Below are 27,404 nucleotides of genomic sequence, written 5' to 3' on the forward strand. Positions count from 1 at the left end.
CTTATGCTCCGCGGATTTACGAGTAGTTTGTGTGAGCGAGAACCAGGCGCTTTAAAGTATACTTGAACGAGTCGCGTGCACTTTCTTCAGACAGTCGTGCGTATCTATATTAAGGTGACAATTATTTGTGTGCTCTTTTAAGCATCGGGAATTTAGTCGCCCCATTGTGCTTTTGCTGTCTCTGCCTTAAATGAGAAATTTATCCAGTCCAGTCCGACTGCTAGCCTGGAGTATTCAACGTGAACCACGCAGTAGTGATGCACGACCGCACGCCGGTACGATGCTCATCTAGATCGAAACGGGCCGGTGTGGGTGCTGAGCCCAGGATCTTTGGGTTCTGCAGGGCGAGCTTCCGAAAATCTCTCTAAGTGCTTCAAGCTGTAATGGGTTACCACAACCACCTCCCCCCCCCCCCCCCTCTACCTCCATGCAAACCCTTTCAGCACATTGCCGCAGATCCTCGCAGTCTGTGACTTGAAAGGTACCAAAACCCACGGTTCGCCACTGGACCACGAGATGGCGTTACTTGTGCCGAAATTGGCGGACGAGCGCGGCACCAGCCCAGCAACCCAGCGGGAGAGGTGGACAATCTCGCTCGGGCAGCGGTGAAGAGCGGCTGTGCGACATGCCGTGAGAATAGAAAGTTTTAGTAGACCGTGTTTCCCCTCCGCTAAACCTCCGCTACGAAGAAACCGCCACTGCGCCTGCGCGCCGATGGCCTTGGCTGATGAGTTCCGGGTAGCAGAGGGGCTTAGCGAAGGGGAAAACACGGTCTACTAAAGCTCCCTGATAACGGCGCCAAAAGTGCGTCGTCTTCGGAGGTTCGCTATCACCGGGATCGGCGTTTGGGCTATCGCCTTCAAGTCGTCTAAAGGCCCGTTCACACTCTTGCAACCGAGTACGACCGAGAGAGACCAAACCGGTTTTTAAGCCTCTTGCGATTTCTTAGGACCAGCTCCGCCCAGCGCATCCGGTCCCAAGAAGTCTTTCTCGGTCGTACTCGGTTGCAAGAGTGTGAACGCGCCTTAAGGAATAACATAAAAAAACCTGGGAAAATTTTTTTTGCTTCTTTTCTGATTGTTGAGGTTTAAAAAAAATTATTGAGCCCAAACCGTAGACCCTGTTTCACGGGCACGTCAAAGCCCTTCTGCACGTATTCTTATCAAACAAAATCGGCGAAGCAGCTCGTGATCTTGTTTCTGCGCGTGCCCATCACCGTGCGCATTAACGCCGAAGGGAAATTCCTTTGAATGCCTTTCAAATACCCATGAAATAAATAACACACGTTTCTGGATTGCGTTTTCGTTAGTGAAATCATTGGATGAGATGTTAAACTTCGCGCAAAGCAACGTGTATTTTCTAAGCGAATACTAAAAGCGTTCATGTTAATTAAGGGAACAACCAGTCTGTAAACGAGTATTTCACAGGCGAAATACGTAGCATGTTTGATGGCTATCCGATAGATGGCGCCAGTGCGTCAAGCGGTTACGAGTGAACTTAACGCATTCTCTCGGTCACACTCAAACGCGAATCTGTGAACCAGTCACTGGGGCCGTACAGCGGCGCCTGAATCGCGTCTCCGACTGATGTGTTTACATCGTCCTGATCCGCCTGATGACGTCATAAAAGCGTTATACTGTCACCGGCCGCGATCCTGGAGGTGTCGCAGTAGCTCTGCTTTATGCAGCAGACGCCTGTTCTGCTGCGTGTCGCTCGCCAGCTTGGCAGACCAGGGTAGGTTCGGTAGCTGCAGGACTTGGGACGCCGCGACGACGGTGAGACTCGCGTTCTCTCCTGCCCTCTCTATAGAACTTCTGCGCCTAAGCGCCAGGATCGCGACATCCGCCGGTACGACACTCCGGCCCTTGTAGTGTCAATTTGTTGCAACTTCGGCACCGTTTTTGATGCATGGCCCAAATAGGACGCTGAATACACCAGTAGGAGAAGCGTTTGAGGCACCCTAGACGCACTCCGGCGAGGCACAGGCTGCTGATCTCTTCTAAGGAGAACTGCAACGTTCTTAGAACTGGCTGCCACCGGCGAGTCGCGACGTGCTTTTCTGAGGAAGGGGGGGGGGGGGGGGGGGGCGCTTCAAGGAGCGCGGTAATGACCTGGGCCGGATAAAAAATGCATGGAATAATTTCCAATCGCGATCATAATGATAAACACGGGGATCGAAGGAGCGCTGGGGACACGGCTGCCTGACAAATGGCGTTCCATCACGCTCGGCTCGCAAGGTCCACCGGCTCAATGAGCGGGGCCACGAACCGCCCCCCCCCCCCTCCCATTTCTTTTTTCTTCTGACGTCCAGAGATCTTTGCTGGGGGTGTTTTCAATGTCTTCTGTTTTTATTCACTGCTAGAAAGCTTGTTCTCTGCGCGAGGCACTCTTTTTTTTTCTTTCACAAAACCTCAAATTGGGGATGGAAAAGCGTTCTTCTCGATTGACGTGATCGTGTTTTGAAGAAACGAAGAACATAAAAGCGCTTAGTTGGTCTAGTGTGTTCATAGTTTAAAAAATATAACGCGTCGAAAATTGCAATGACGAAGACAAAGTAAGACATCACAAGGCATCGATGTCCTTGTGTTGTCTTATTTTTGTCTTAGTCCGTGTTGTGTTTTGCCCTTTGTACTCTTTTCAAAGATGATCAACATCGCAGGGTTCTTTTTTTCATTAAGAGTGGTCGTTGAGCGATCGCTCGTTGACCCGGGATCGAGGCCAGCGGCACTCATGGCTGGGAGATCGATACGGTGTCGTCCAACTCATCGTACATACCTCCGTTTGTCAAACGAAACGCATTTCTATTTCGGGAAAATACAGTTATCAACCCAAATACAGGGATGGGCCGTCGATGCCGCTCGATGCGATTGCTAATAACTTACGGGAAAAAACAACACAATTGAGGTTATTATTATAATGCAAATAAATGCAAAGGTGCAAGCGAGCTGGACAAGAATGACGAAATTAATCCCTGGAGAAGGGGAACAAGAGGGACAAAGGACAAACATAAATCTCCAAACACAGCTAGGTGACTGGTGAGCGACCGAAAAAATCCGCCTGGTCCGGGGATCGAACCCGGAACCTCTCCATTACAAGTGGAGCGCTCTACCAACTGAGCTAACCAGGGGTTAGACGTCAGTAGAGCAAACGGGTTTTTATCAGCTGATAAAAACCCGTTTGCTCTACTGACGTCTAACCCCTGGTTAGCTCAGTTGGTAGAGCGCTCCACTTGTAATGGAGAGGTTCCGGGTTCGATCCCCGGACCAGGCGGATTGTTTCGGTCGCTCACCAGTCACCTAGCTGTGTTTGGAGATTTATGTTTGTCCTTTGTCCCTCTTGTTCCCCTTCTCCAGGGATTAATTTTGTCACAATTGAGGTCAATTGTTGTGTGTGCTCTGTTTTGTTTGCTCGCTATTACGCGATGCATCTTGTCACTCAGTTCAGCGACGGTCCAAACGGTTTAAAGCAATACGCCATAATTTTTATACTGTCTGCAGGTCAGCATATGTACCCTTGTTTTGTGCCATTTCCTTCGACTCATTTATACGTATTTGCTTTAAAGGGACAATGCAACGATTTTTGTACTTTGCGAAAATACTGCTTAGAACGAATCCCTGACGTTAATGACTTATGAAACACGCGTTCGTTTTAGGGGCGAAGCTCGTTAGGGTCTAGTCTTGTCCGTCCGGCGTCCGAGCTCACATCGATCTTGCTGGTGCTCGTGCTCGTGCTCGTGAGCTCACGTGCTCACGCGCTGACGTGCTCGTGTAAAGCAAAAAAAGAAAAAAGAATGAAGAAAAAAAAATGTTTGCACAGTAGTCAGGATTCCAACCTGTGCGCGGAGACCCCAATGAATTTCTAGTCCATCGCCTTAACCACTCGGCCACGACTGCGGGACGAGTTGGTGGCTCTGAGATGTGGTAGTAACTCAAGAGCTGGGGATCTCATGAATGAAACGTTGCATGTAGCCGCTCAACGTCTATACAGGAGAAAGCGCTGCGGTCAAATACGTATATAATCGCGTTAAACTTTGCATGCATTGGTTCAACTTTTATAGACGAGAGGGCGCTGCGGTCAAATGCTCAAATGCGTATATAACCACGTTCCATACCACACATTCTCTTTCCGACATGAATGAAAACGAACGAAAGGCTCGGCATGCTGCGGCTCAGCGTCTACGCAGACAAGCACCACCAGAGCTTCGCCCCAATCAACATCACTCACCACGTGGAGTGCGGCGTTTGATCGTTTTTTTGTACCCAAACTCACAGCCAGAACAGGCGGCCTCGTAATCTGGAGCCGATGTTAGGCCGCCAATGTTGATCATAGCCACGCGCTGGGGTCGGCAAAGCAGAGGGCACGCTGAGTTCCAGACAGTGTTATGGTTTTGTTATTGTCGTCATTGCAGCGATTGCATACGGGCCACTACCCGAATTCTTGTCAGCTATCGATTATCAGGAGCCGAAATCGAGTGCCCACGCAATGCTCAGGTCCAATCTATGAGCCGCATTCAAATATCGTCACTGGGGAATACTTGAAGCCCCCAGCTATGCCATCAAGTTATGTGAGGGAGAGATCGAAGGAAAACGCTCGCTTTTGTCCTTGAAATTACACCGCAACAAAGGAGTTTCTTGGCCAGTGGCGTTGCAGGCGGGTATCCTTGAGTCCCACTAGTGTCAATAAGCCACTGTAAAGCGAAAAAAAATCCAATTAAATATCGTTGCACCACCCCTTTAAGCAATTTGAAATGTGTAAGAACGAAAATACGCCCCAGCGGCCTGGATTGTAAGCTCTCACTCGACTTTTTTTTTTTTTTTTTTTTTTTTTTTTTTTTTTGCGCAGACGAATTTGAGTTAGAATGCTTTTCCATACTGTCGAGGACGTTCTTCTGTACCACAAATCAGAACGTGTTTCTATATTCACGAACTTGAATGGGGACTTCAGTATATCCGCAGACTTGAATGGGGACTTGAATGAGGAGCAGCAGCTCATTTAAAAGTGATCGGGTGGCGCCGTTTGCTACCAAGGTGAAACAAGAACTTTTATCCCGCAGCTGCGGCCTGCGCGGTGTCCACACCTACATCCTTTCACCGCGCTCGATCGTCACCCCGCTTCTCATTTCTTAAGCTCTGGGTGACCCCAGGCGCCATCGACGACCTCCGGCATGCACGCGACTGCGTGGAGAGAGGCTCCCGCCGAAACGTACTGGCCGTCAGGATGATTTACGCTCCGGCTGCCACAACGATCGCCAGAGCTGCATGGGCGCGCCGGCGTGTTGCCGCTGGACCTCTCGAGGTATCGGCCCGGGGGAGGGGCGGATCCCTGCCCGGCCTAATTGCTCCCGAGAGCTTTCCAAGGGCTTCAACTGCGGCCGAACTCGAGTCTGGACTTCCGCTGCGCTCTGCGTGATTTGTACGCCGGCCTCGACAGCGGCAGGCACGCAACCACTGCGAGCACCGCCACCGATGGCGGGCCTTTCATTAACCTTCGCTGCCGTGTGCCTCGTTTTGTGTCGAGGCCAGTGGGACCAACTATACTCGTTGACAACTTAAGAAGCGTTGGGCTTATTTTATTCGCTCTTCTTGCCCCGTGTTTGGTTCTTTAAGCTTCTTATCGCTCGACGCCGAAATCTCATTGGCTGCGGTTCGATCATAAGATAGCTCGGGATTCGCCGGGACCTGCGTTTCATACGTTTGCCAATGACTATAAATAAGCTGTGCTTAAAGTACCGGCACACCGTTTAACGCCGCCATTTTGGTGCTTAGTAACGTACAGAAACATGACGACCACCATGATGGTACGTTTTCCCCGCTCTCTGATTGGTCCCATCAGCTCGTGCCGTTGGCTGCGTCTCGACTTAAAAAGGGAAGCCGAAGCGCTTTTTCAAGAAAACTGAGTGAGGAGCGGACTTCTATTTGGAGAGCAAGTCGTCTGCTTGCGGTGACGTCATAACGACGCAAAGCTTTGATTGGCTTTGACTGGAACGGTAGTGGGTAGTTCTCAAAGCTAGATGCCTTGAGGTCTATTCACTTTTATTTTTCAACCAGCCAATTAGATCTCTGCGTTCTGACATCATCGGAAGCTCTCTGCAAGAAGTAGAGCAACGTGCACTCAGTATATCTTTTTGTCCCGTGAATTCAGTTATCGCACTTAACTTGGGCAGAAGTATACATAAACCGCATTTATATGAAAGACAATACGCGCAGCGATTGCCGCCGGGCATGCGGCGAGCCTTTTCTTGCCGCACTCGCGCTCGCCTGCGCTCGGCGCGCTGCAACGGACCGGGCTATGTCGAAATTTTAATTGGCAACTACGACGCTTCTACTTATAAAATAAATTGAAAAAAAATAAACTTCGGGCAAAACATATTTAAGGTAATGTGAAAAAGCGCGAATGATTAGGAAGAGAAGAATGGGACAGGACAGAGAGCTTTCGCATGAGAAACACACGGAAAAGGGCCCTAGTGTGGAAGACAGATACTGTATTACGATTAACTGATGAGCTAGATGGTTAAACATGATTTGAAAAAGTGCAAATGATTAGGATGAGAACGAGGAAAAAACGCTCTGTCGTTTCCTCTTCTTCCCGTCCTAATCATTTGCACTTTTTCACATCATGTTTAAGCCACTAGCCCACCAGTTAATTTTAATATATATTTAAGGAGCCTACATTAAAGCTTTTACAGTTTTTTTTCGGATTCAATTGGACCATTTTAGCTTCCCTTTAAGAAGAAACGAAGTATATTAAAATATAAAAGAGATAATTAGCCATGTGACGATGCAATTTTATGAGATGCCAGACGGAACGCAAGCGATGAAAAGTAAGACACGGTATGCTGCGCTGAAGGCCACTTGAAATGTGGAGACGAGACTCGGGTTTTCGTTCTCTCTGCGTTCCTCGGCAACAAGAGTCTCTCCTGTGTGTTGACGAGCGCGCAGATGTGTGGACCAGTGCATGCGCTCGAGTGTCCTGACAATTATTTATGGAAACCCAAAGTTCAAGATTTCTTCCTCCGAACGGACGCGTAACGGTATACCCAAATAATAGGCCTGTTTCTCTATGCCAGAGGGCGCTGTAGTGTTCGCGAGACGCGACCACAAAAGAAGCTCCTCCGCTATAGCGTCCGCGAGACGCGACCATCTAATGCCGACGTGAAGCGGCGTCCTAGCGTCCCATCACGCACCTTCCACGGGTGTAAACTAGCGTCTGTCAGCTTCCCTCGGCGTCTGCTCATGGTTCACACGCACTAACAGAGCGTTTGAAAGGACGCAACGCTATGCACAGTGGAAACGCGACCTAAAAATATCCGATGTTTCTCGCCAGGAACGCTGTTCAAAACATGAGGGCTGGAGGTCCATAGAGTCAATACCGCAAAAAAATACTTCCAGACTAAGGAAACACAAAAGTGAAAAAAAAAAAAGCAATTGGGAGACGCATTTTTTTATAAGTTTTGCACGCAAATTATTTTTTCTTGTGGAACATTTTCGCCGTTGAACGCAATTTAGGTGGACCGTGGAGTTCACAGCCCGTTCTAGGCCTCGCCCACTAATCAGTGGCCCCGCCCATTACTACTGGAATGGCTTGTCTGCTCGACCGAATATGCTCGGAAGACTATTGTCTCCACTTCTCCGACGTCCGGTGCGTCTAGTCTGGAAGTCTGACACCACCTGCTAGTCGTGCGAGCAGGTGAGCGGCAGCCTCGGCCATCGTCTGCTATTCCACACCACCGTCCACCGTCGTCTGTCACACACAGACGCGGACATGAAAGTTTCGCGCCGACGTCCGTTTTCGCCAACGTTACTAAAACAACTCAGTTGGAAAACTGCCATTTATCGAAAAATTTTCCCGCTAAATTTGGCGGAAAAATTTTCCAGCCTCGACCCAGACGAAACAGACCCTGAGATCCGCGACGGAACATTGGGATTCGGCAATAATAACTGCCGTCGCAACCGAGACAAGTTGCTGGACGACCGGGCAGCTATTAATATTTCCGAGGGAGGAGGCGCTCCAACGAAAACGAGAAAAAAACGGCGCCGAAAGGAGAATCTGGCCAACCCGTCGCCGAACCTTGTCCCTTTCAACGTCGGGACTCGTAAAATTGGACCCCTCTTTAATCCATCGTCGCGGCGTACGGGAGAAGGAGACGCGTCTGCCGGGCGCCTGTTCGCGTCCGCTCGTCGATCGAGGGCCATCGCACCCGAAGGAAAATATTGGCACCGCGTATTACGCCTCTTAAAGAGGTTCGCCCCGAAAAGACGGGAAAGAAGGAGGCGTGCACCGTTTGCCCGGAATCTCCAGACAAAGAGAGAGAGAGAAGGGGGGGCGGGGAGGCACAAACAGCTTCTGGGATTCCTGAGCGGAGCTCAGACGGCCGGTGCGTACTCCGGGGTTGAGCGCGGGAATACGGCTATGATCGCTGGTCGGTGAGACTCGGGTACACAGAACCCGTCTCCGAGTTGTCGGGCACGCGCGGGGCTGGAGACTTGCGGCCCTCGGCTCTAGGTTGCCGTCTGCCTCCTCGATAGCTCCGAGGCAAAGCGCCGGACGGCGGATCCTCAGGTGTCGGGTTCGAATCCCGAAGCGAGGCGCCTGCGATCTGACGGAGGCATCTTACTGCGGAGAAGACGCCGTGTCACCGAGATTTACGTTGCACGTCGAGAGATCCTCGCGTGGTCGAAATGAATACTCAGTCGCTGGAAGACGGCAGATGCTCTTCGTTGGTTCGGTACGTAGAACCTCCCAGCTTCGTACTCTAAACCCCGAGACACTAGGAAATCAGGTAACGGACAGGACGACACAAAATCTCATGGTTGAAAAAGCTCCGAGACTGCGGGTAAACGACACAACACTAAAAAGATACTTCTTTAGTGTTGTGTCGTTTACCCGCAGTCTCGGTTTTTTCAACCATGTGCAATGTACACCAGCTCGTTTGCGCCCTTACGTTTTGTACAAAATCTCAATTAAAACAAAATTTTGATTTTGAGCCTTCTTGTCCATTATTTCCTTTCACTGTGTCTCAGGGTTTAGGTTATAATGTTGCCTAAACAGCTCACCAGCATATTCTCGCTTCCTGCAATTCTCCAAATTTGGATTGATCTAGGTCGCAACTGTCCTCGCGTTGAGGGGGAACATCACATTCGTACGGGGAGCTTATGTAGCTAATGCTAGTATTCGTAGTCACCGCATGCACCTGTGTCACCTGCTGATGTGCCTCATGAATCAGAGAGAAAGAGAGAGAAATGAAGACTACTACAATGCACAACAGAAACAAACTTGATGTCTCAGATAAAGCACTCCTTGGTTCGTGAAAATAAATGCTCGAGTAAATGTTCGGGTACATAATGCTAACATTTATTTAGCTAGGTTAGATTAGTACGAACAATTGTTAAAGAGGAACAGAAAACCTCAATTGCTGAGAAAAAAAAATACCTAAAAGTCCCAGGGATAGCGGCATTTGCACGTCCATATTAAACCTGGTTGTTGGCCACCTCGTGAGTTAGGCTTCTGAAGAACCGTTTAGCTACATACCTGCCTCATTACATCCTATCTCATGCGTCACCACGTTAAAGCATAGGACAGGAACTGTTACCGCTAGTGCGCCCTGGCAGAGCATAAAGTCTACACACTTACGACTGCATTCGCCCGAGTGCCTTACAACCTCTTGCGATCTCTCACGACGAGAGGACACACTGGCACCATTTATCAGGTAGCCATGGAACTCTTGAGATATCGTGTATTTTCTTATATTTTCTTCACGCACCATTTTTTTTCTTATTTGCTCGAAAATCTTTTGACTATGTTATAAATTAAATTTGTCTTCGTCAGTATGTAAATTTCATCTTGCAAATACTGCAAAACCTACGGGCTAGGCGAATGCAGTTCCAGGGTCACCTCATAGATGGTGCCAGCGTGCGAGTGGGTCCTGCGGCTTCCTCTGGTTGTGGCGTTTTTTTTTTTTTTTTTGTCAGCCATTGTGACACCTTTAACAAGCTCCATCTTAACTTTTGGATCACTCGAGGCTTCTCTTCTTTCACCAGTGTCTTCAAAAAAAAAAAAAAAAAAAACATCAGAGTGCCGCGGGCGCCGCATTAACCTGCACCGCTATCGGGCACGAAGTATATGCGGTTAATTTTGGGTGAGGCGAACAGAACGTTTGCTAGATGAACCGGAGAGATAGTCGGGCGCATCTGCTCGACTATAATGCGACGATGTGCGAGATGTTCCTAGATTGTTTGTGAAAACGCGACTACGACTTCCAAGTGCTCTATCGCTAACTTGTAATTTGCGTCACCAAAAACAACATCCTTTAACCGCAGAAAGCTGCGTGATGAATTAGGCAAACAACATAAATTCAAGCAAACTCCTATGGCAAATGAATGCCGGCTTTATTGTATCGCTCGTTTCGAGCTTTAATCCAAAAAAAAAAAAAGAAAACCTCGGCTGCTGCCGAGATTTCTGAAAATGGTCGCGTCTTTTTTTCATAAAGAAACAATAAACAAACGCTATGGCAAAGAAAAAAAAACGAAAGCGCAAGTTTTGCAAAACTCGACGATCAAACAGTTTCGCGAACGACGTCAGAGAAACGCTCCCGGCAAACACACGTAGAAAAAAAAAGTCTACGATTCAACGAGAAAAATGACTAAATAAAAACAAACCCTTGTGCAGCATAACAGGTTGCACGACAGTGTTGAATTTTACTTCCTCCTGCCCGTCGTCTTGAAGGATGACACAACGTGCTGGTTCAACAAGACGTACTCATTTATTGACAGCCGTAGACGCGAGCTTGAACCCAACACCAGGGCATATTTTGCGCCAGATTTTATCATCGACGCGCTAACGCATTGCCGGCTGCACTTCACCATGTCGCGGGGGAGATTTGCAAGGATACTGCTTGGTTGAGCGGTGTCGCTGTCGCCGTCGACGTCGGCGTAACCACGCGCGGTGCATTATGGGACGTTTCCTTGCTTAAGTTAGTGGGGAAATTGACGTCACGTGACCTCAACACCAATTCAGTTTCCCCGCTAAATATCGCGGGGAAAATGACGTCACGACTTCATGTAACGTCACCCATGAACAAATTCAGCGGCAGGAGGAGAGAAGGAGGAGGGAAGGAGGAGGGGAAGGAGGAGGAGAAGGAGAATAAGGGGAAAGAGGAGGAGGAGGGGTATACCCTCCCCTCTGTACCCTCCCCTCCTCTTCGTGAAGAACTTCGCTGTAGTTTCGCATTACAGAGATTTGTAAACGTCATTAATTTTTTTTTGTAGTAGCAAGAATGCAATAAACTAATATCCAGAAACATTTATTTTAACATTTTTTTACTGTACTTGGTGCCCAAAATCTATACAAAAAATAACGTTAAACTTGAAGAGAAAAGAAATGTCACCACGTAACGTTGGCAAAAAAACAGCTTTCACTCCTTTGCATCTGCATCACGGTCATTGAAAGTTCAAAAATCACGTGGTGTGGTTCACTGTGGCTACGCTTTGTGCTTCGCAATTAGTTCTTCGGCATTCTTAACGATTAATCCGAAAATCTCGGTTTCATTCCACTCAGAGGCTGAGTTGTTATTTCCTTATGCAGCAAGCTGTAACGCTTCTAAGGCACTTCAGACGGCCTGCAAAAATCGGTTTCTCAACGTATGATGTTGCGATTTACTATGGAATTGCATCCAGGTGGTGTAAGTATGGGGTGAAAATACCAGCGCATGAACTTACTTTGTTCAAAAAATTAAAAGAAAAAACATGTTCCGGGTTATCTGCCGCGGCATTCGCAGATGACGTCATGACCGGTCTGCCGATCATGATGATTAAATCTGCCACCGACAGATGTCGGAAGCGTCGAGCGTGGCGGCGTCGAGCTTAGCATACGATCTTCACAAACTCTTCACTATGCCAGCGCGCGTCGCTCTAATGTTAAATTTTAACTTTGCGATAATTTATTCGTTAAAAATTATGTCAAGAAGAAAACAGGGGTTTGAATCCTTCGTGGCGGCCTATTTTCGGTACGGAGATGATGGGTCAAGGTGCTGCATTACTCTCGTGTCTCACGTTGCGCCATCTTTCGGAAGCACATACAACTAGGCGAGCCCTGTCACGGCGTCGTCTGCGAATGTCGCGGCGAATCGCCCGAAACAGATTTATTACTCCTTTTGTATTTTGAACGAGGTAAGCTGATCTGTTGATATTTTCCTTCCGATCTTCCACCACCTTGCCGCACTTCTGTAGTAAATCGTCTCTTGAGACGTCGAGAAACCGACTTTTACGGACCGTCTAAACAACTACGAGCTGCATTTCTTCAACTGTCGGTGTTCACGGTTGATCAGGTTCGAGGCTTTGCAGAGGATCGCAAGAACGCGACTTGAACAAAAACGGCCGTATCATTTCTTGTCAGTCGCAGCGTGTCGTGCAGGGAAGCCGTCCGGCGAGCTGCGGAAATGTTTTGGAACAATTCCGGGCTGTCCCTCGAACATCTACCGAGACTTTGGTCCGACGTGTTCCTTGGAAGTCGTCATGGGAGCGCTGAACTGCAAAGAAACTCCGAGTGACACTTGAAATCTCGAACAGGCAGGCGACTGACGCCGCCGCGCAGGGAGCGTACAGCGAGCGCGATAGCCGTGGACCCATAGGTGCTGCGACCCGGGGGAAGCACAAAATCGTCGAACCGTCAAATCCTCTAAAACCTGCTTCGAAAAAGAGGGGGAGGGGCCATCCGAGCGAGGCTTTTCTCCGGCGAGAAACGGGGGCGCTCTCCGACCCACTCGCGCCTGCCTCTCTTTGTTTAACCCTTACTTCCGGTTGACTTGAGGAAAACTTCCGGTCCTTGTTTTCTTCGCCGCTCCAGCGACCTCCCTCCCAAAACTGGAGGCTGACAAGGTGCTCGCGTCGCGGAGTTCCCCCCGGGAGAGACTCTGTCAAAGACTCCCGAGGAGAAAGGACTACTGGCTCCCCCCTCCTGGAAGAGCGCGAGGCGGCCGCCAGAGGGAGAAGGCGCTTGTCGCTCGACCTGCGCTCCGAGAGCGTCGGAGCGGATCTAAGCGGCCGCCTGCTCCTCTCTTCCTCTCCATCCTCCTCCCGACTTTTCTCCTCCCAAGGCAGGCAGGGCTAGCGGAGGGGCTCTCCTTACGTTCGGAGGTGGGAAGGAAATCAACCCCGGAGAGGCTGGATTTAATTGGCGGCAGCCAATTATTTACGCTCCAAACGAGTGTGCGTTCGAAATGACGCCTCGAGCAAAACAAATGAACCACGCCTGCCTGAACCGGCGGCACTCTCGTTTTATGTTGCTTTCGTTATTCATGACTCCAGTTTTAATTTAGTGTTCCGAAATCGCGGGAACGAAAGGTGACTTTCTCGCTGTTGTGTCTAAATGGTGAACATCTGATACATCTCGGAAAAGGATACGACTTGGCGTAATGATTTTCCGTGATGCTGGTTTACTTTTATCTTCTTTTATTTTGTAGAATAAGCAAGTTCCGATAGAGAGTAGCTTCGGCTGGGGAAACTTGAAAATTGTGGACCAAGATAACGCGGACGATCTGCTGACACGTGATTTAGAAATCGAAATTGTAGTTGAAACAGCGTGGAATAACGCCTTGAATGAAGAACCTGAGCTTCGAGTGTTAGTTTTGATCAGTAGCTTCAGTCACGACTTTCGGGTATTATTTCTAATATTACTTACTGCTAAAACAACAGGGCTGGCTTTAAATAGTAAGTACTACCAGTGTGCAAAACACACGTGAGAGAAATTTAAGATAAGAAATAAGTGAGATAAAATTGAAAAAGAATAAAAATGGGGATGAACGAAGGCGGCGTAGAAAAACAAAAGCAAAGCACTTTAACATATCATTACAAAATTTAATAAACCACTCAAACTCACTACATTTTTTACAACATTTGAGCTTTCGCTATCAAAACTTGCTTGTGTTTTTGTACTCTGTTTGAACTGGACGCCCACTGGAGCAACTCACGAGTACCTTGACTGAAATGAAGACAACCTCATACAATAAGTACTTGAATCTTCTTAATACTAAATACATTTTTCGTTCGACAATCACGTACGTTTTTCGTTGAAAGGTTTCTTCCCAAGGTTACGAGGACAAAGAAAGGGTGTTACTTGTCCGTCCAATGCTACGATATCGATACGAGATCTGGAAGCCAAAACACATAATTTTATTTATTTATTATTATTTTTTTTTGGGGGGGGGGGGGGGTAGGGGGAAGGCAAAGGTTACCAGAAACAAAAAGTAAAGCCCAAAACACGTGACAAACCGCTTTCAATCTGTTTCTAAATGTCTTGAGAGAAACAACAAAACATTTATTTGTTTGATTTGCATTTCAAGCAGCCAACAAAAATAGGAACGCGTGAAGTAGACACGCAGAACGTTTCTTGAAAACCGCCGCTGGCAATGTTTCAAGAAGATGTCCGAGCGAAAAGCAAAAGGTAGGAAGATGTCCTGCCGCCTTTGAACCCTTTAACGTATAAGCGCACCAAAAGCGCGCAAACTCTTCTCTTTTTTTTTATTTTGAGACTTTTACAAATAAAGTTTTTTTTTCAGGAGCCAAAGCGAAAATTTGTTTATTTGTTTCCCTCTGTGCTCTCTTTAAATCTATCCTCACGTTCTCACAGCTCGCTTTAAAATTTCTTATTCGAATCGAAATTAAAAAAAAAAAAAAGATTGACCATGTATTCGAACTTCGCATGCTGTTTCATGCGGTTCTTTACTAATGTTACAGCGATCGTACTGCAGTCTGTCGGTACCGACACCCAAAGATTATATGGTCCATTATTCCGCATATTATTCAGATATCGTGCCCAGAACGCGTCTTCAAATGTTATGTTTACAGGCATCCTAATTTCTTGTTCATCAATTTCCGCTGGATGATGTCATAAACATCTGATGCTTTACCTGCCGCGATCCTAGCGGTAGCACAGCAGCATAATTTGACGGGGAAGGCGTCTGTTCCGTTGTAGGTCGCTCTTCAGCGTGACAGTCTGCGAAAGCTCCAGCAGTCGTAAGTTGGAGACGATGCGACGACAGAGACACTCGCACTCGTTCGTCTGTTTGGTCAGAACTTGTACGACCATCCGCCAGGATCGTGACGTCCGACAGCACGCCACGCTGGCTCTTGTGACGTCATTTGTAGCACTTTGGTAACACTGTCGTTGCACGGGCTATAAATATAAAGTACACTAAGCACACTGCTCGGAAACGCGTTCCAGTCATCGTACTTTCAACAAGCGTGACATCCAGTGATTTCATCATTGGCTCAGCAAAATGACTAACGTCAGCAAGCTTAACAGTTTCGTACTCAAAGAAGGAAATGTTTGAATCTTGGGGAAAGTTTTGCGGAAGCCGAAGTTTCGAACCTTGCAGTGCTCTCACAGCGCATTTTAACTCAAAAACGTTCGAATCGCGGAAGAAAACGGGCTTTTCTTTCAACGCAACCGTCGATTTCATTCACTCAGAGAGGATCCTTCATTAGCCGCGACTGTTAGCACATGTGAAGCAGACGTCGCGTTTGGATCTGCGACCTCAGCAGACAGGAGTTTGGAAGTATGCCTGGCGTCAGGCCTCCGAATGTTACTTCTCGTTAATGTGGCACGGCGGGGGGAGAGGAGGAGGGTTTGAGGGGGGAGAGCGGGGAGGCAGTTCGCTTATCGTCAAGACCAGCGAGCATCACGCGCCAGCCGCATCGTAAAATGCTGATCCCTTTAATTTGACGTTGACGACGGGATGGACTTTCCCGGCGGAAACTCGCCAGCTTTGTCAACGCACGCATTTTTTTTGGAGAGCTGGTCCCGGTCACGAGGGGGGAAAACGTCTTGCAGGAGGGGCCGGCCTCCTCACACGGGGTTTCCGCGTTCACTTCCGGCGGCTTCTCTACTTCCGGTACCGCCTCCGCTTTGTGTGGACGGGTTTTGCCGGGCGAGCGCCTGATGGAAGCGTTCGGAAGCGGCGCCGGAACTGCGCGGGGGATTTATTTACGAGCAGTACGTGCCAGCTATACTCGCAACAACAATCGCTTTTTCATTTTTATTATTTTGGTTGGAAACGTGAGCATAAAATGTACTTGTTGCCGGTCCGGAAAGCTAGATGTTTTATCTTGACGTGTGCGATTTTCTCGCTATCTTAGGTGCAACACTGAGATGTGTCCAACCTTCAGCATTCAAGTAGTGGCATGTTGCGTTAATTTGTATTTTGGACTCTTAACATATTTTTTGACAATTGTGTTTGCTTTTCGCCTTAATGGTAGCACTGCGTGCATTCATACAGCGACGTATAAAACGATTTTCTAAAAAAATTTCTCTTTCACTCATTGTTTTGTTTCTTATCTAGGATTATAATCGTTTTCTTAAACACAAAACACACATTTGTATTGTGTTGCACTTAAAAAAAATAACAAGGAAATGTGGATTCATAAATTTATTAACTAGACGGCACAGGACCTCTCTGTAAGTAAAAAAAAAATTACGATGATAAAAATAAAGAATCTTTACTTGGTGAAAAAATTCCAGTGTAGCTAGAAGTACTTTCTCTTGTCTTAGCTACTTTTTTTTTTGTCGTTTTTTGTTGTAAAACGCAAAGTTTGTTTGCCACGTGGTACACGTTCTAAACTTGCAAATCTCCTCGGTTCGCTTCAACCAAGTGACTTCCTGTTTTGCTTCCGAGACGGGGATTTGTCCTGCTCACGCTGCACACAGAATTTCTATTATTACACGAACTAAAGCCCCTATTTGTTTATCAGATGCAATGCAGAATATCATTGTGAGACGGATTTCCCCCAACGTTTCACGAATGTATGACGCCACCATAACTTTGATGCCAGTGTCCCACTAGAGCGACGAACAGAAACAAAAGACAGCGACAAGCCTGGAACGCATGCAGCACGCTTGCGATGGTACCTCTGGCAGGCATTTTGTCGTTCGGTGCACGTCATGCAAGCACGAGTGAACGCAAGCCTCCAAAAGACACCGTCGCGTGCATAACGGTCGTGTTTGAGCGTAGCCTCCGTTATTTTACAAAGCCTGTCGAATCGCGAAAGACTCTGGTTTGAGGCTTCTCGCTGTCGTTTGTTTCAGTTTGTTGCTCCAGTAGGACTCGGGCATGAAGGTCGGTTCACACAGGGGCGTTTGCTTGCGATTTCTTACTTTACGTGAGGAGTCCCCGGGTTGCCACGCTTCAATCAAAGTACAGAGTTCCCGGTGACTGGCGACGTAAGTGGTCGTAAGCGGTCGTAGCGTAAGGTAACGTAGACAAACCTGCCGTTAGTCCACAAGGGGCAGTGCATGAGACAGCTCGTGTCGTATAATGTTACGCACGTGCAGGGCCACAGGTAGGATATCGCTCATGCAGAAAATTTGAAGTTCTCTCGATGCGACGTAACCGTCTGGCTGACAGCATTGGAGTCTTGGAATGTTGACCTCAATTTCGAGTGAGTCTCCTCAAAGTAGGCTTCTCCTGTTGCACACCCTGAGCGAGGCGGTGCACCCTTTACAGAGGCGCTCTTTTCTCTTGAATTATTTCAGCTACGAGGATGAGGTGAGGTTGTTAGGACTATTGGGGGGGGGGGGGGGGGGGGGGGGGGGGGGGGGCGGGGGGGGGGGGGGCGGGGGGGATGAAACGAGAATCAGATTGCGAGAACTTCGGTCGACGGGCTTTCAAAGTGGGACATGGTGGCATCGCAACATCGGAATGTTCTGCAGGTTTAGCCGTAAATTTGAGTTTCGAAGAAATATTTTTACCAGCCGTGAGAATAAGCCCAATAATAACTCACCCTCGTTGTTGTGATGGCAACCGATAATTTTAAGGCGAAAGCCTTACTTGCCCCATTACAGGAAAAGCCGACCCAAAGATAAAAAAATACACGTCATTAAGCACGTCATCAGAAATCGAAACAAAAGAACAAAACAAACAAAAAGAAAAGCACAGCTGCGCAGATGCTTCGTCACGGTAGCCGGCGGGGCGCTCAAGGTCGAAGCGGACGCGCCTCAGAAATAAACAGGAAGAAAAGCACAGCAACGCAAATGCTTCGTCATGGAAACCGTAGTAGCCAGCAAGGGCGCCGCGCATGCGCAGTGGAGAAGCGTGATGTCACCGCCGGACGACAGCTCAAGAAAAAGGAACATACGCACACACAGACCGAATACAATATTGGCAGAAACAACGTTAATGCGCGTAGAAGCATTACTCGAAAGCATTTCACCCGCGGGACTACAATGCTTTCGCATTCCTACACGTAGGGAGTCTTAAGTGCCTTCGGCGAATTTTCGTACGTTTTCATATCGGAGCTGGTAAGTTTAAGTGTACGAATCAAACACGAACATTGTCTCTCGTAGACCCTGTGTCGCGCTCTGTGGTATATATTTAAAGTGTCCATACTATCGAATGTATTTTTATTATATTTTGTACGGAGGTAATTTGGCATGTGCAGAATCGCTGTAGCTTAAGCATTATCTAATTTTATTTTGTTTTCTTTATCTTTGCAGGTGTCCTAGCCAACTGGGAAGAATGGTGGACCTATGACGGAATCTCAGGTCAGTGGTTTTCCCTAGTATTCACTCGAAGGAGAAACCCACCCCTTTCCTCCGCGGAGCGCGCATTACGTGAGACATACGTCGTCCCTTGTGGACGCCTCGCGGTGCCGTCCTCCTCCTCGGTGGAGGCACGGAGGGTTCGTTCTGTCAGCACGAACGCTCCGCAGGTGGGCGGCGGAGTAGTTCGCTTTTCGCTGCATTTAGCGAGACTCATTTGCCTCGTCTGACCACGGGGGCGTCCGCGCTCTTTTCGCGCTTTTTGGAACCGCCCGTGCCATTACTGTTGTTTCCGTTGTTGTAGTCCCACGTGAAATGCCGAAGTTAAATGACGACGCCACGCTCTTTTTCATTTCCCTCCATGAGGAGTTCCCGGAGTTGTGGGACACAAGCAGCGATCTCTACATGAAGTGAAACGTCGAGGCGTGGATATGGAAAATAAACTGCCAGAGAAATTTTTGCGTTTTTTCCGCAATTTGCGCCGTACACAGGGGGTGAGTGACGTACTTGTTTGATGCATATATGCGCTCTGCAGCTGCTGACATTAAAAGAACCATCAGAACTTTACAGGACGCCCTATGTTTGTTGTCTGCTCCTGTACTCGCGTGCGGACGCGGGCCAGTAGTTCGTCAAATATTTCATGTGGCACCCGAAGGAGTCTTCTATACTCGGTGTTGTGGCTTTCGAGAAGCTCTTTGTACAACAAATTTTGAATCCTACATTCTTTGTTCTGCATGCAACCGGTCACCAGCACCTTTTTTTAGCAGGCAGAATGTCGTCGTCGCCAGTTTCCAACAGCGCTGGTGCCATAACGGCTCCCCACCCCGTTGTTGTCGAAAGTGCGACCACTAAATTCGTCTGGTAAGACTGATATCCCTCACGACTCAAGCCTTTCCCCGCCCTCCGTCTGACGGCTAGAGCTGCGGACAGAGTTCCGCGGAGTTTTGTCGTCACGACATCCGTCCGCGGAGTTCTCCTTCGTGTGAATAGCCCTTAATTGCCTGAAAACAGCAGTTTACAAACGCCAGCTTAACTGGGTGTGACTCAACTGCAGTTCGGATGTGCTGCTTACTGAGTACGCTCACGAACAGCTCTGCACTGACTTTATAAGTCCAAGGACAACCTAAGCATGTCTTATGAGTTGTGAATGCGAAAGCATGCCGCCTACGATGTATTGCTTCCGCCTCGCGTTGTCGAAGGGCCTCGTCCTCTTGCCGCCTGGGACGCTTGGAATCGCGATCCGCTCGCGCCTTACGGTTTCGAAAGACTTTGTTCTGTCTCCTAGCGCGTTGCGCCGATGATGCTCGTTCCACCCGCAGTGTAATGGGAGACTTGACGACGATGGTGGATTTCGCTGCCTGCCTCCTCGCTCGTTGTGCCGCGTTATTGCGCTCCCTTAGTTCGTCTGCGGTGTACTTGCGTGGACGGGCAGCGTTCGCTACTGCCGAGGGTGTGGCTGCCGACGATGTAGACGCTTGAGGCGCCGCCATGTTCGTCGGCGTCGACGGAGGCAGAAGTGGCCGAGCGCGCGTCACCGTGTTCATTTTACCGGCGTGGGGCCCGCAGTGCCATCGGGTGGCGTTTCTTGAAACTATGACGCGCGCCAGCCAATGGGAGCCTCGTTTCTTGAAATTGTGACGCGCGCCAGCCAATGGGAGCCTGTCCATCAAATCGCAGCTACAGACGACAGGCTTCGCTCCATTGCGACAGGGGAATTTAGGTGCCATTTGGCGCGGCTTCAAAAGCTGATAATGCCGGATCGTTCCATAGGACAGTTAATGCTTGCGCATTATTAACGTCCCAGGGAACATCGACCGACGTTGCCGGTCGGCGCCGCATCACGAAGCGCCGCGTCGATATGAGTGAGCAATGAGCTCGTGCGCCTTCTCTACTATAGCCAGGGCGTGGCTCACTATGGTCATACTTCTTGGTTTGTGACAGGCTCTTCGACGTTCTTATTGTCCGATGCCGCAATCTGATTGGCTAAAGAGTGGTAATGAGACGCTAATGAGATGCTCGGGACTTTTCACGCCCTGATTTTGTTACGTTTCCGGCGACTATATCACGTGACCCCTAGATAACGTGCCACTGCCAGATCGGTTCGCAGTGATTCGCTTCCGACGCCCTTGGCGATGGCCGACGTCACTGCCAGGCAAGACTGCCGTCTTTTTTTTTTCTTTTTTTAGTTTCGGTATTTTAATTATTTTGAATTTTCACGAGAACTTTGCCATATTTCGACGACATGCGGAAAATGTCTAGTTGGAATGTGATAAACCTACGCGCTTATATCGCAACTTAACGAGTGAATTCGAGCGAGTTTACTTGGTCGTTATTTCTTAACATTCAGAATCTGACAGTCGCTGCGCTCAATAACAATCTTCAAAACGAATAATTTTTTTTAAATTTTAGGTAGCTTTTTTTATAAAGTATGTTGTGAAACGGCCTGCGCATAACGCCACTTGAGTTGTTGTGGTCATAGCTACTTGTTTTCTATGTAGGAATATAAATTTTGTGGCGTAAAATGTGCGGTGGGGAAAGTGCGCGGTAAGCAGTGAGGCCCCCACAATGGCTGCAGATGTGACGTTAGTGCAAGTCAAGTGTGTTCAAGCAGCGAAAGCTGACAAAGCGCGGTAGACATTTTCCTTTACTAAACACCTCCCAATTATTTCTTCTCGTTGAAAATAGGGGTATGCCTCGTAGACAACAAACCACTTTAACGACGCTGGCTCGGGGCACCGGATTAGCCTGAGCCTTTTGCGCTAACGAAACAGAGTGTCCGGGATTAGAAAACAGCCGCGGGTTATGCGCTGTCCAAACCTTTCTTTCTTTCTTTTTTTTTTGCAAAATGTTGGCTGTTATGAAAGAAAAAAGAATCCAGCAACGTTCGTTATAGCTGCTACTTGGAGACACGTCGTCTCTTTCAGGCTATCACTGGAATCTCGAACGAATATACCGGGTTTGTGAGAGAAAACGAAGACCAGTTTCTCGGACCGTATAAGCTAGGCCTCGCAGGAAGCTGAAACTTTCTGTGAATGCGACGATAGCGCGTGGGGGCAGAATGCGCCGGTTTGAAGACTCGTCATTCATTTGGATCAAGACATAAAAAGAGAAACGACATTTCTCTATGAGCCGACGTATGACTAATATTCATCAATCCAAGAAAGGCCATTGTGGGCGCGCTTTCTTGCATTTATTTCAGTGAAACAAGATCTGGTTAACAAGAGAAAAACAAAAAAAAAAATATTGTCTCCTTTTCTGACGAGGTTGTTTTCACTTAAATGCTGCTTGCGCCAAGGTTGCGATTTCTTAATTTTCCAAATATTAGGTATAGCCAGACGTCGGCTTAAAGGCAAATTTAATTTTTCTCTTTATTTTCTCTTATATGAACGTAACTTTATGCTCTTAATTTCTTGCATTCTTCCCCTTCCCTTCCCTTCTCTTCTTCCCCCTCCCTCTCCATTCTGGCTAGCGTCATATTCTGAAGTTCTAGCTTTCTGGAATGCATAGTTTCTATATGGGGGTCAATTAGGAGGGTTCCATTTTCTCTCATAGATCCTTTGCAGACTCCAACTATTTTCGTGCCTGGGCGGACTACGCATTTACTGCGCGTCGCATCAAAACCAGAGGGAACTTGAGTTCGGCGCAACCGAGGTTGGATCAAAATATCGCACACCAACACCATACTTCGTGTCTGCATACACCGGAACGCAATCCTATACTACACGTTGTTAAGGGCTGGGGTGCGGACAGGCTGGAAACCGGGTTCGGGCTATAAGGTGACGATGTTTTAATGAGACACGATTTGATGGCACGGAAGATGGTAAATTCCCATTCTGTCTCTGCCGCGCGTGTCCGCGGGACAAGCTTATATAGCCACGGTGACGTGACGATATTGCGTAACCGGATCCTGGTGTGATTAGAAGGTGGCTGTCGGCATCGATGAGGAGGAGATCCAACAGCCCCTGTTATTGGCGCGGAGGTTTATGTCTTCGCAGCAGCAGCTTCTCTCGATGTTAAAGAAAGAAGAAGACGAAGACCCATTGGCGTTGCCTACTTCGGAAGATGTTAAAAAGCCTCGGTTCCGGGTCTTTGAGAAGGTAACCGTTGGGCGATGGTGTTGCGCGCACTTTGTGTAAGAGCATCGTAATTAGAGCCTGGCCTCGCCGGGGTTTGAAACATGGATGTGAGAGTGCGCGGGGTACGTCGCAACCCGGATCTCGAGTTGAAATGACTAGCAGGTAGACGCAAAGCTAGCTGCTTTTTTCTTTTTCTTACTCTCCGTTCGAGCACCTTTAAAGGCAAATGCCAATCGGCGTTCGAAAGCGTTTGAAGATTATGTAGAGACAAAGACAGCTAGCTTTGCGTTTACTCACGAATCATCCTGACCAGAACTCGGTGTTCAGCCATGGCCACGTGCTCTTGTCTCCTCCTCTTCCTAAATGTCTACCCGCATACTCACTGACAAAATTGGAACGGTGGAACGTCTTCTATTGCTCCAGGACGCCCTCGTTGCCTCTCCAAAAACTGATGCACTTGAACGCTCGAGGTTCACGAGACGCCGAAGCGTTCTAGACCTTTAAGGGCGTCGCCATCCCGGGAATTGCGGGGCCGACGACGCCCGCTAGGAGCATAAAACTTTAGATACCGGCTGGTTCCGGCAGCACAGCTATCTGGGTAGGCAACGGTGTGGGTATGGAAGAAACTTGGCTAGATTTAGTGATGGTGGGCTATAATAAATTAGCTGGAACTCAGCCGGTTGAATCGAGTTGGCAAGAATCGCTGAATGTTGTCAGAGTACCGATACTCCCCAACTTCGTTTCAGAACCGGGTCGTGGCGCAGCAGTCGCGTTCCCCAATATGGCGCTGCCCTGTGCGGTCGAAACGAACCGCGTACAGTCTAAAGTTTGTTTTTGGTGAGAGCTCTTCAATCCGCGTTCCTGGCCTGTGGTGACACTGGTTTGTTTTTATTAAAGTTCTTTCCTTAGTTCCGAGTGGTGCGCGACTTGCCTCCTTGTTGTCTCGTCTCTCTCTTTCTCTCTCTTTCTCTCTCGCCTCGAAGCACATCGAAGTCGAGTGTTAGGCTTGGCGTCTGAGGTGTAGAGTTTGAAGCCCGGCACCCGCGCAACCGGAGCGAGAAAACGAGCCGGCAATCTTCTTTGGCGAACCACATTAGCGGCTAATTAATATAGTGAAAAAACTAGAAAAAAGCAACCCCCCCCCTCCGCTCGGTCATAACTCATCGATGACCAGATCTAGATTCCACCTGTGCGTACCCGCCCATACACCATAATAATAATAATAATAATAATAATAATAATAAACTTTATTTCCATCAAATGATGGGGGGCCCAAAGGAAAAAAGCTGCAGCAGGCAGCTTGACTGGTCCTCGGGCCCCATGGTAAAGGGAAAACGTTTTATACATATATATTTATTTTTTTTTTGCCGTGGAGCTGTTAAGGGCTAGCTTCCTCAGGATTGTATGCTCCGCAAAGAAATGAAGACACCAAACTCTGGACACCTACCGCCATCTATGAGCGACGGCGGCAAGCGACATATCTGGTTGCCGCAGTCGCTCGTAGATGGCAGCAGCCTTTCCACCCTGTCTTGCCGACTAGCCGCCGGCCATTACTTTCCATTGTACAGCTCCGCTGGTCTTCCTTCTTCACCAGAGTGGAAAGGCTGAACGTTTTTTTTTGGGCTGATCCACAAAATGGCCGACTACCAACTTCCGCCACGGGCTTAACCAGCCAATCGGAACTAAATTCTGCGCGATTGACTTCGCGTAAGCGGGCTGAATAAAAGTCGGTACTCTGGGAACATCCAGTAACTCCAGAGCTGGCTAATAACAGGCCATCACCTTGCCTCTTCGAAAGAACGAGAACGAAGACGGTGGGGTGTTTTGATCTTGTTTCCACAACGAAGGTATACATGAGCGGTTTAATGTAGCTCTATATAACAAAGCTTTCGGCATTTGATGGCTGCGTCTTGAGTGGTGGAACGTAGATGTTTTCATATCCTTCACATGCCACAGAGCAATAGCATACCTTGCAGTCATAACTTAGTTGGAGCACCTGCACCGAGTTGGAATTGGTCCTCTTGCTGTAGACGAAGTACGCGTGAGCATAAACGTAACGACGAGCCTGATACAAAGCTCTCGCGATTCACGCTCCAAATCGAATGAATAAAAAAAATAAGGATCCTAAGGGAACATGTCAAGCTCAGTAACATTGTAGCCTTACTCGCGCTGCAGCTTTTTGTGCTCATCGGAAACTTTCGCAATTTTTCTTACGTTTATTAAAATTATTTGTGCATCCGCCGACGACGCAGTGATAGGCAGACAACCGTAGATTTAGGGAATTGAAACGAAGGACAGAGAAACACTCTAAACTAACTCACGCACGACGTCCGTTTTTAAGCCTTTTCGACCATACCCTCGACGTTTTCATACCCTGTGTAAACGGAAAAAAAAAACACCGGGTCGAGTGTACATCAATTGTGGGCCAACGCGGCCCGCAATACACGCCTCTACTGTTTACAACTTAACAGCACAGTATGTAATCCGCGCAGCACAGCACGCGCGCATGCTTGGCTTCGGCAAGCGAGCGAGGCATGAGCCGTACGCACGCACTTTGAGGATTGAGCCCACCAGAAGCTCTTCTTTGAAATCGTCTATAGGAGACATACAAACATAGACCCGTATACACTAAAAGCGCGAAGTCACGGCTCATTCGCTGCACATGATCGGTTGATCCAATGATGTTACTCGCACAGAAAAATGTGTTGTTTGCGATGTTGGTTGTATGAAACGAAAATAGAGGCAATCACCGAAGCCTCCACAGTGCGATTTTGCTGCGGCTTGATCGGCCCTATCGGCTCGAAGAGCCAACTGAGGTTTGTCATAGGGTGATGCGAAGTTTATAACGTTCAGTCATGACGACAGTCTTTACATTGCACGTTGTATTACGCCGCCCTGAGACGCTCGCTGTAACGTAGGCGTACAAGCACCAGGCCGTTCTTATTCTCTACACGAGATGGGAAGGGGAAAGACCGGCCATGCGAAGACATGCACGACAGCACCTGGTAGTCGCAAGCAGAAGCTCAACGTGGATTGGTAGCTATACTACGGCGCGCGTTCTTCCTTTCTTCTGTTGAATAATAAAAAAAAGAAAAGCTTTCCCCTGGCATATTGAGTAAGATTGCCTTCTCGTTACACTTTCTTTTTTTCCTGTTTTGTTTTTCGACAGCCGTCTCTACGCTCGCTTCTAAAACACGTTCACAACGCTCGTTTTTTTTTTTTTTTCTCTTTTTATTTTTTTTTTTTTTGGTCTCTCCAACGGACGTTTGTTTCGTTCATTTTTTTTAGCATATGTTTTATTGTACGTGTATAGTTTTTCAAGTTGCTACTTCTTCGTTCTCGGGATAATTAGTCTGGAGTGATTAAGGAAAAAGAAGGACCAAGAGCGAGCGAAACTACGAGAAGATAAACAACGAAAGAAAGAAAGGAAAAAAAGGTATAATTTTTTTTTGTCAGTGCAGTACTGGCAACAGCAACAGCACCAGATAAAAAAAAAAGAAGATATTGCCAGGAAACAGGATGAAGGTCCCTCATTCTGTATGACGCGGCGGCTTAGTTTGTCTCGACAGGCGCGCTCCAATTCGTTGGCAAATGTCTCGCAAGTTAATTTAGTCTCCTCTCCAGACCAGGCGCATTCGACGGAGCCTTAAACTCGCCCGCGCAATCAAAAGGAAGATAGAAAGAGCAAAAAATAATTACGTTAAGATAAACTTTTTTTTTTTAAGAAAGAAACGTCGGGACGAGTCGCCGGTTTTCTTTGTTTTACGCTCGGAAAGAAAAACACGCTGGAAGGGGACTCGATCTTAATTTGGTTTGACTCGGAAAAGAACACTTCTTCGGTTTTCTGTGTGAAGGTTTAGGCGGAGAAATAATTAGAAATAGATTCGCATCGGGAGGAGGAGAAGGATGAAGGATGGAGGAGGATGGAGAGCGCTCTCTCTTTATTCCCCTCATCTTCCCCATCTTGCGCCTTTAATGCCGAGCAGTGTTCGATTCCCGACAATCTAACGAGGGGCGCCTCGAATCAAGAAAGAATAAATAGGAAAAAAGGCAGTCAGCATAAAGAGAAGGAAAAGGAAAGACGTGTATAATATTGATCCGGTTAATTACATTTAGCGACCTTGCGATATCATTGTTTCGCGTCTCGTTCAGCACCGCTGTCGGTGCGCGAAGGCATACCGGCACGGCTGGAGAAAATACTCCCTAAAACGCCGGAAACGCCATTGGGAGCCAGAGTGGGCTATGACGATAACGCTTGTAGCCACTGACAAGATGTGAAAGGCAGGATGTCTTTCGAATTCCCGGCCTTCGAAACACCCTCGCTGCCGTCCGTAGGGCCTTTTCTTCGTGCAAACGCTCGGTGTTCGCGATCGTCGAAAGTAGGAAGCTTGTGCTGGAGGCAGGACAATGGAAACACCTCTCTGCCATTCTCATCTTGTAAAGAAGGAAAGAAGACAAGCACCGCGCCCCACTTCTCAACCCCTCCGCTAAACGTCATCACCATGATCACTGACAGGATTCGAACGGTTTGGAAGCGTTTCAGTCGTTCCAGCTTCGTGCCTTCGATAGTACCTCGGAGTCTCGTGGGCTTCGAGGGTGCACGCGCAGCCAAAGCACGGTGAAAAATTAACGAACGCGTGCTGCAGTCTGGACATGTGAAAAGGGACGCCCTGCCGTTCTAATCCTCTCGATGATTATGAGCGGTATTGGACGAGACCGCGTCCAGCCGCGTCTCTAACGACCGGTTGTTGTTCGTTAGAAGAGGTCCATCGTCTCTAACGGAGTGGATGCAGTTGGCAT

The 27,404-nt window shown here is 48.2% G+C and overlaps 1 protein-coding gene and 2 non-coding genes across 3 annotated transcripts in view; 2 read left to right on the top strand and 1 right to left on the bottom strand.

Moving 5' to 3' along the window:
- The window catches only part of LOC8039840 (carbonic anhydrase-related protein 10), a 314,647-nt gene that overhangs the window by 174,804 nt on the left and 112,439 nt on the right, over positions 1 to 27,404 (top strand). Inside the window, exon 2 of the mRNA XM_042289702.1 lies at positions 18,484 to 18,531. Coding sequence (XP_042145636.1) covers positions 18,484 to 18,531 — 48 coding nt within the window. The remainder of the gene's footprint in view (positions 1 to 18,483; positions 18,532 to 27,404) is intronic.
- Trnat-ugu lies at positions 3,055 to 3,127 on the bottom strand. The gene has a single exon. It is a non-coding gene; the product is annotated as a tRNA-Thr (tRNA).
- Trnat-ugu lies at positions 3,198 to 3,270 on the top strand. Its single transcript has one exon. It is a non-coding gene; the product is annotated as a tRNA-Thr (tRNA).

This window comes from Ixodes scapularis, unplaced genomic scaffold (genome assembly GCF_016920785.2).
Source record: "Ixodes scapularis isolate PalLabHiFi unplaced genomic scaffold, ASM1692078v2 PGA_scaffold13__105_contigs__length_92229423, whole genome shotgun sequence".
In the NCBI taxonomy this organism is placed as follows: domain Eukaryota; kingdom Metazoa; phylum Arthropoda; class Arachnida; order Ixodida; family Ixodidae; genus Ixodes; species Ixodes scapularis.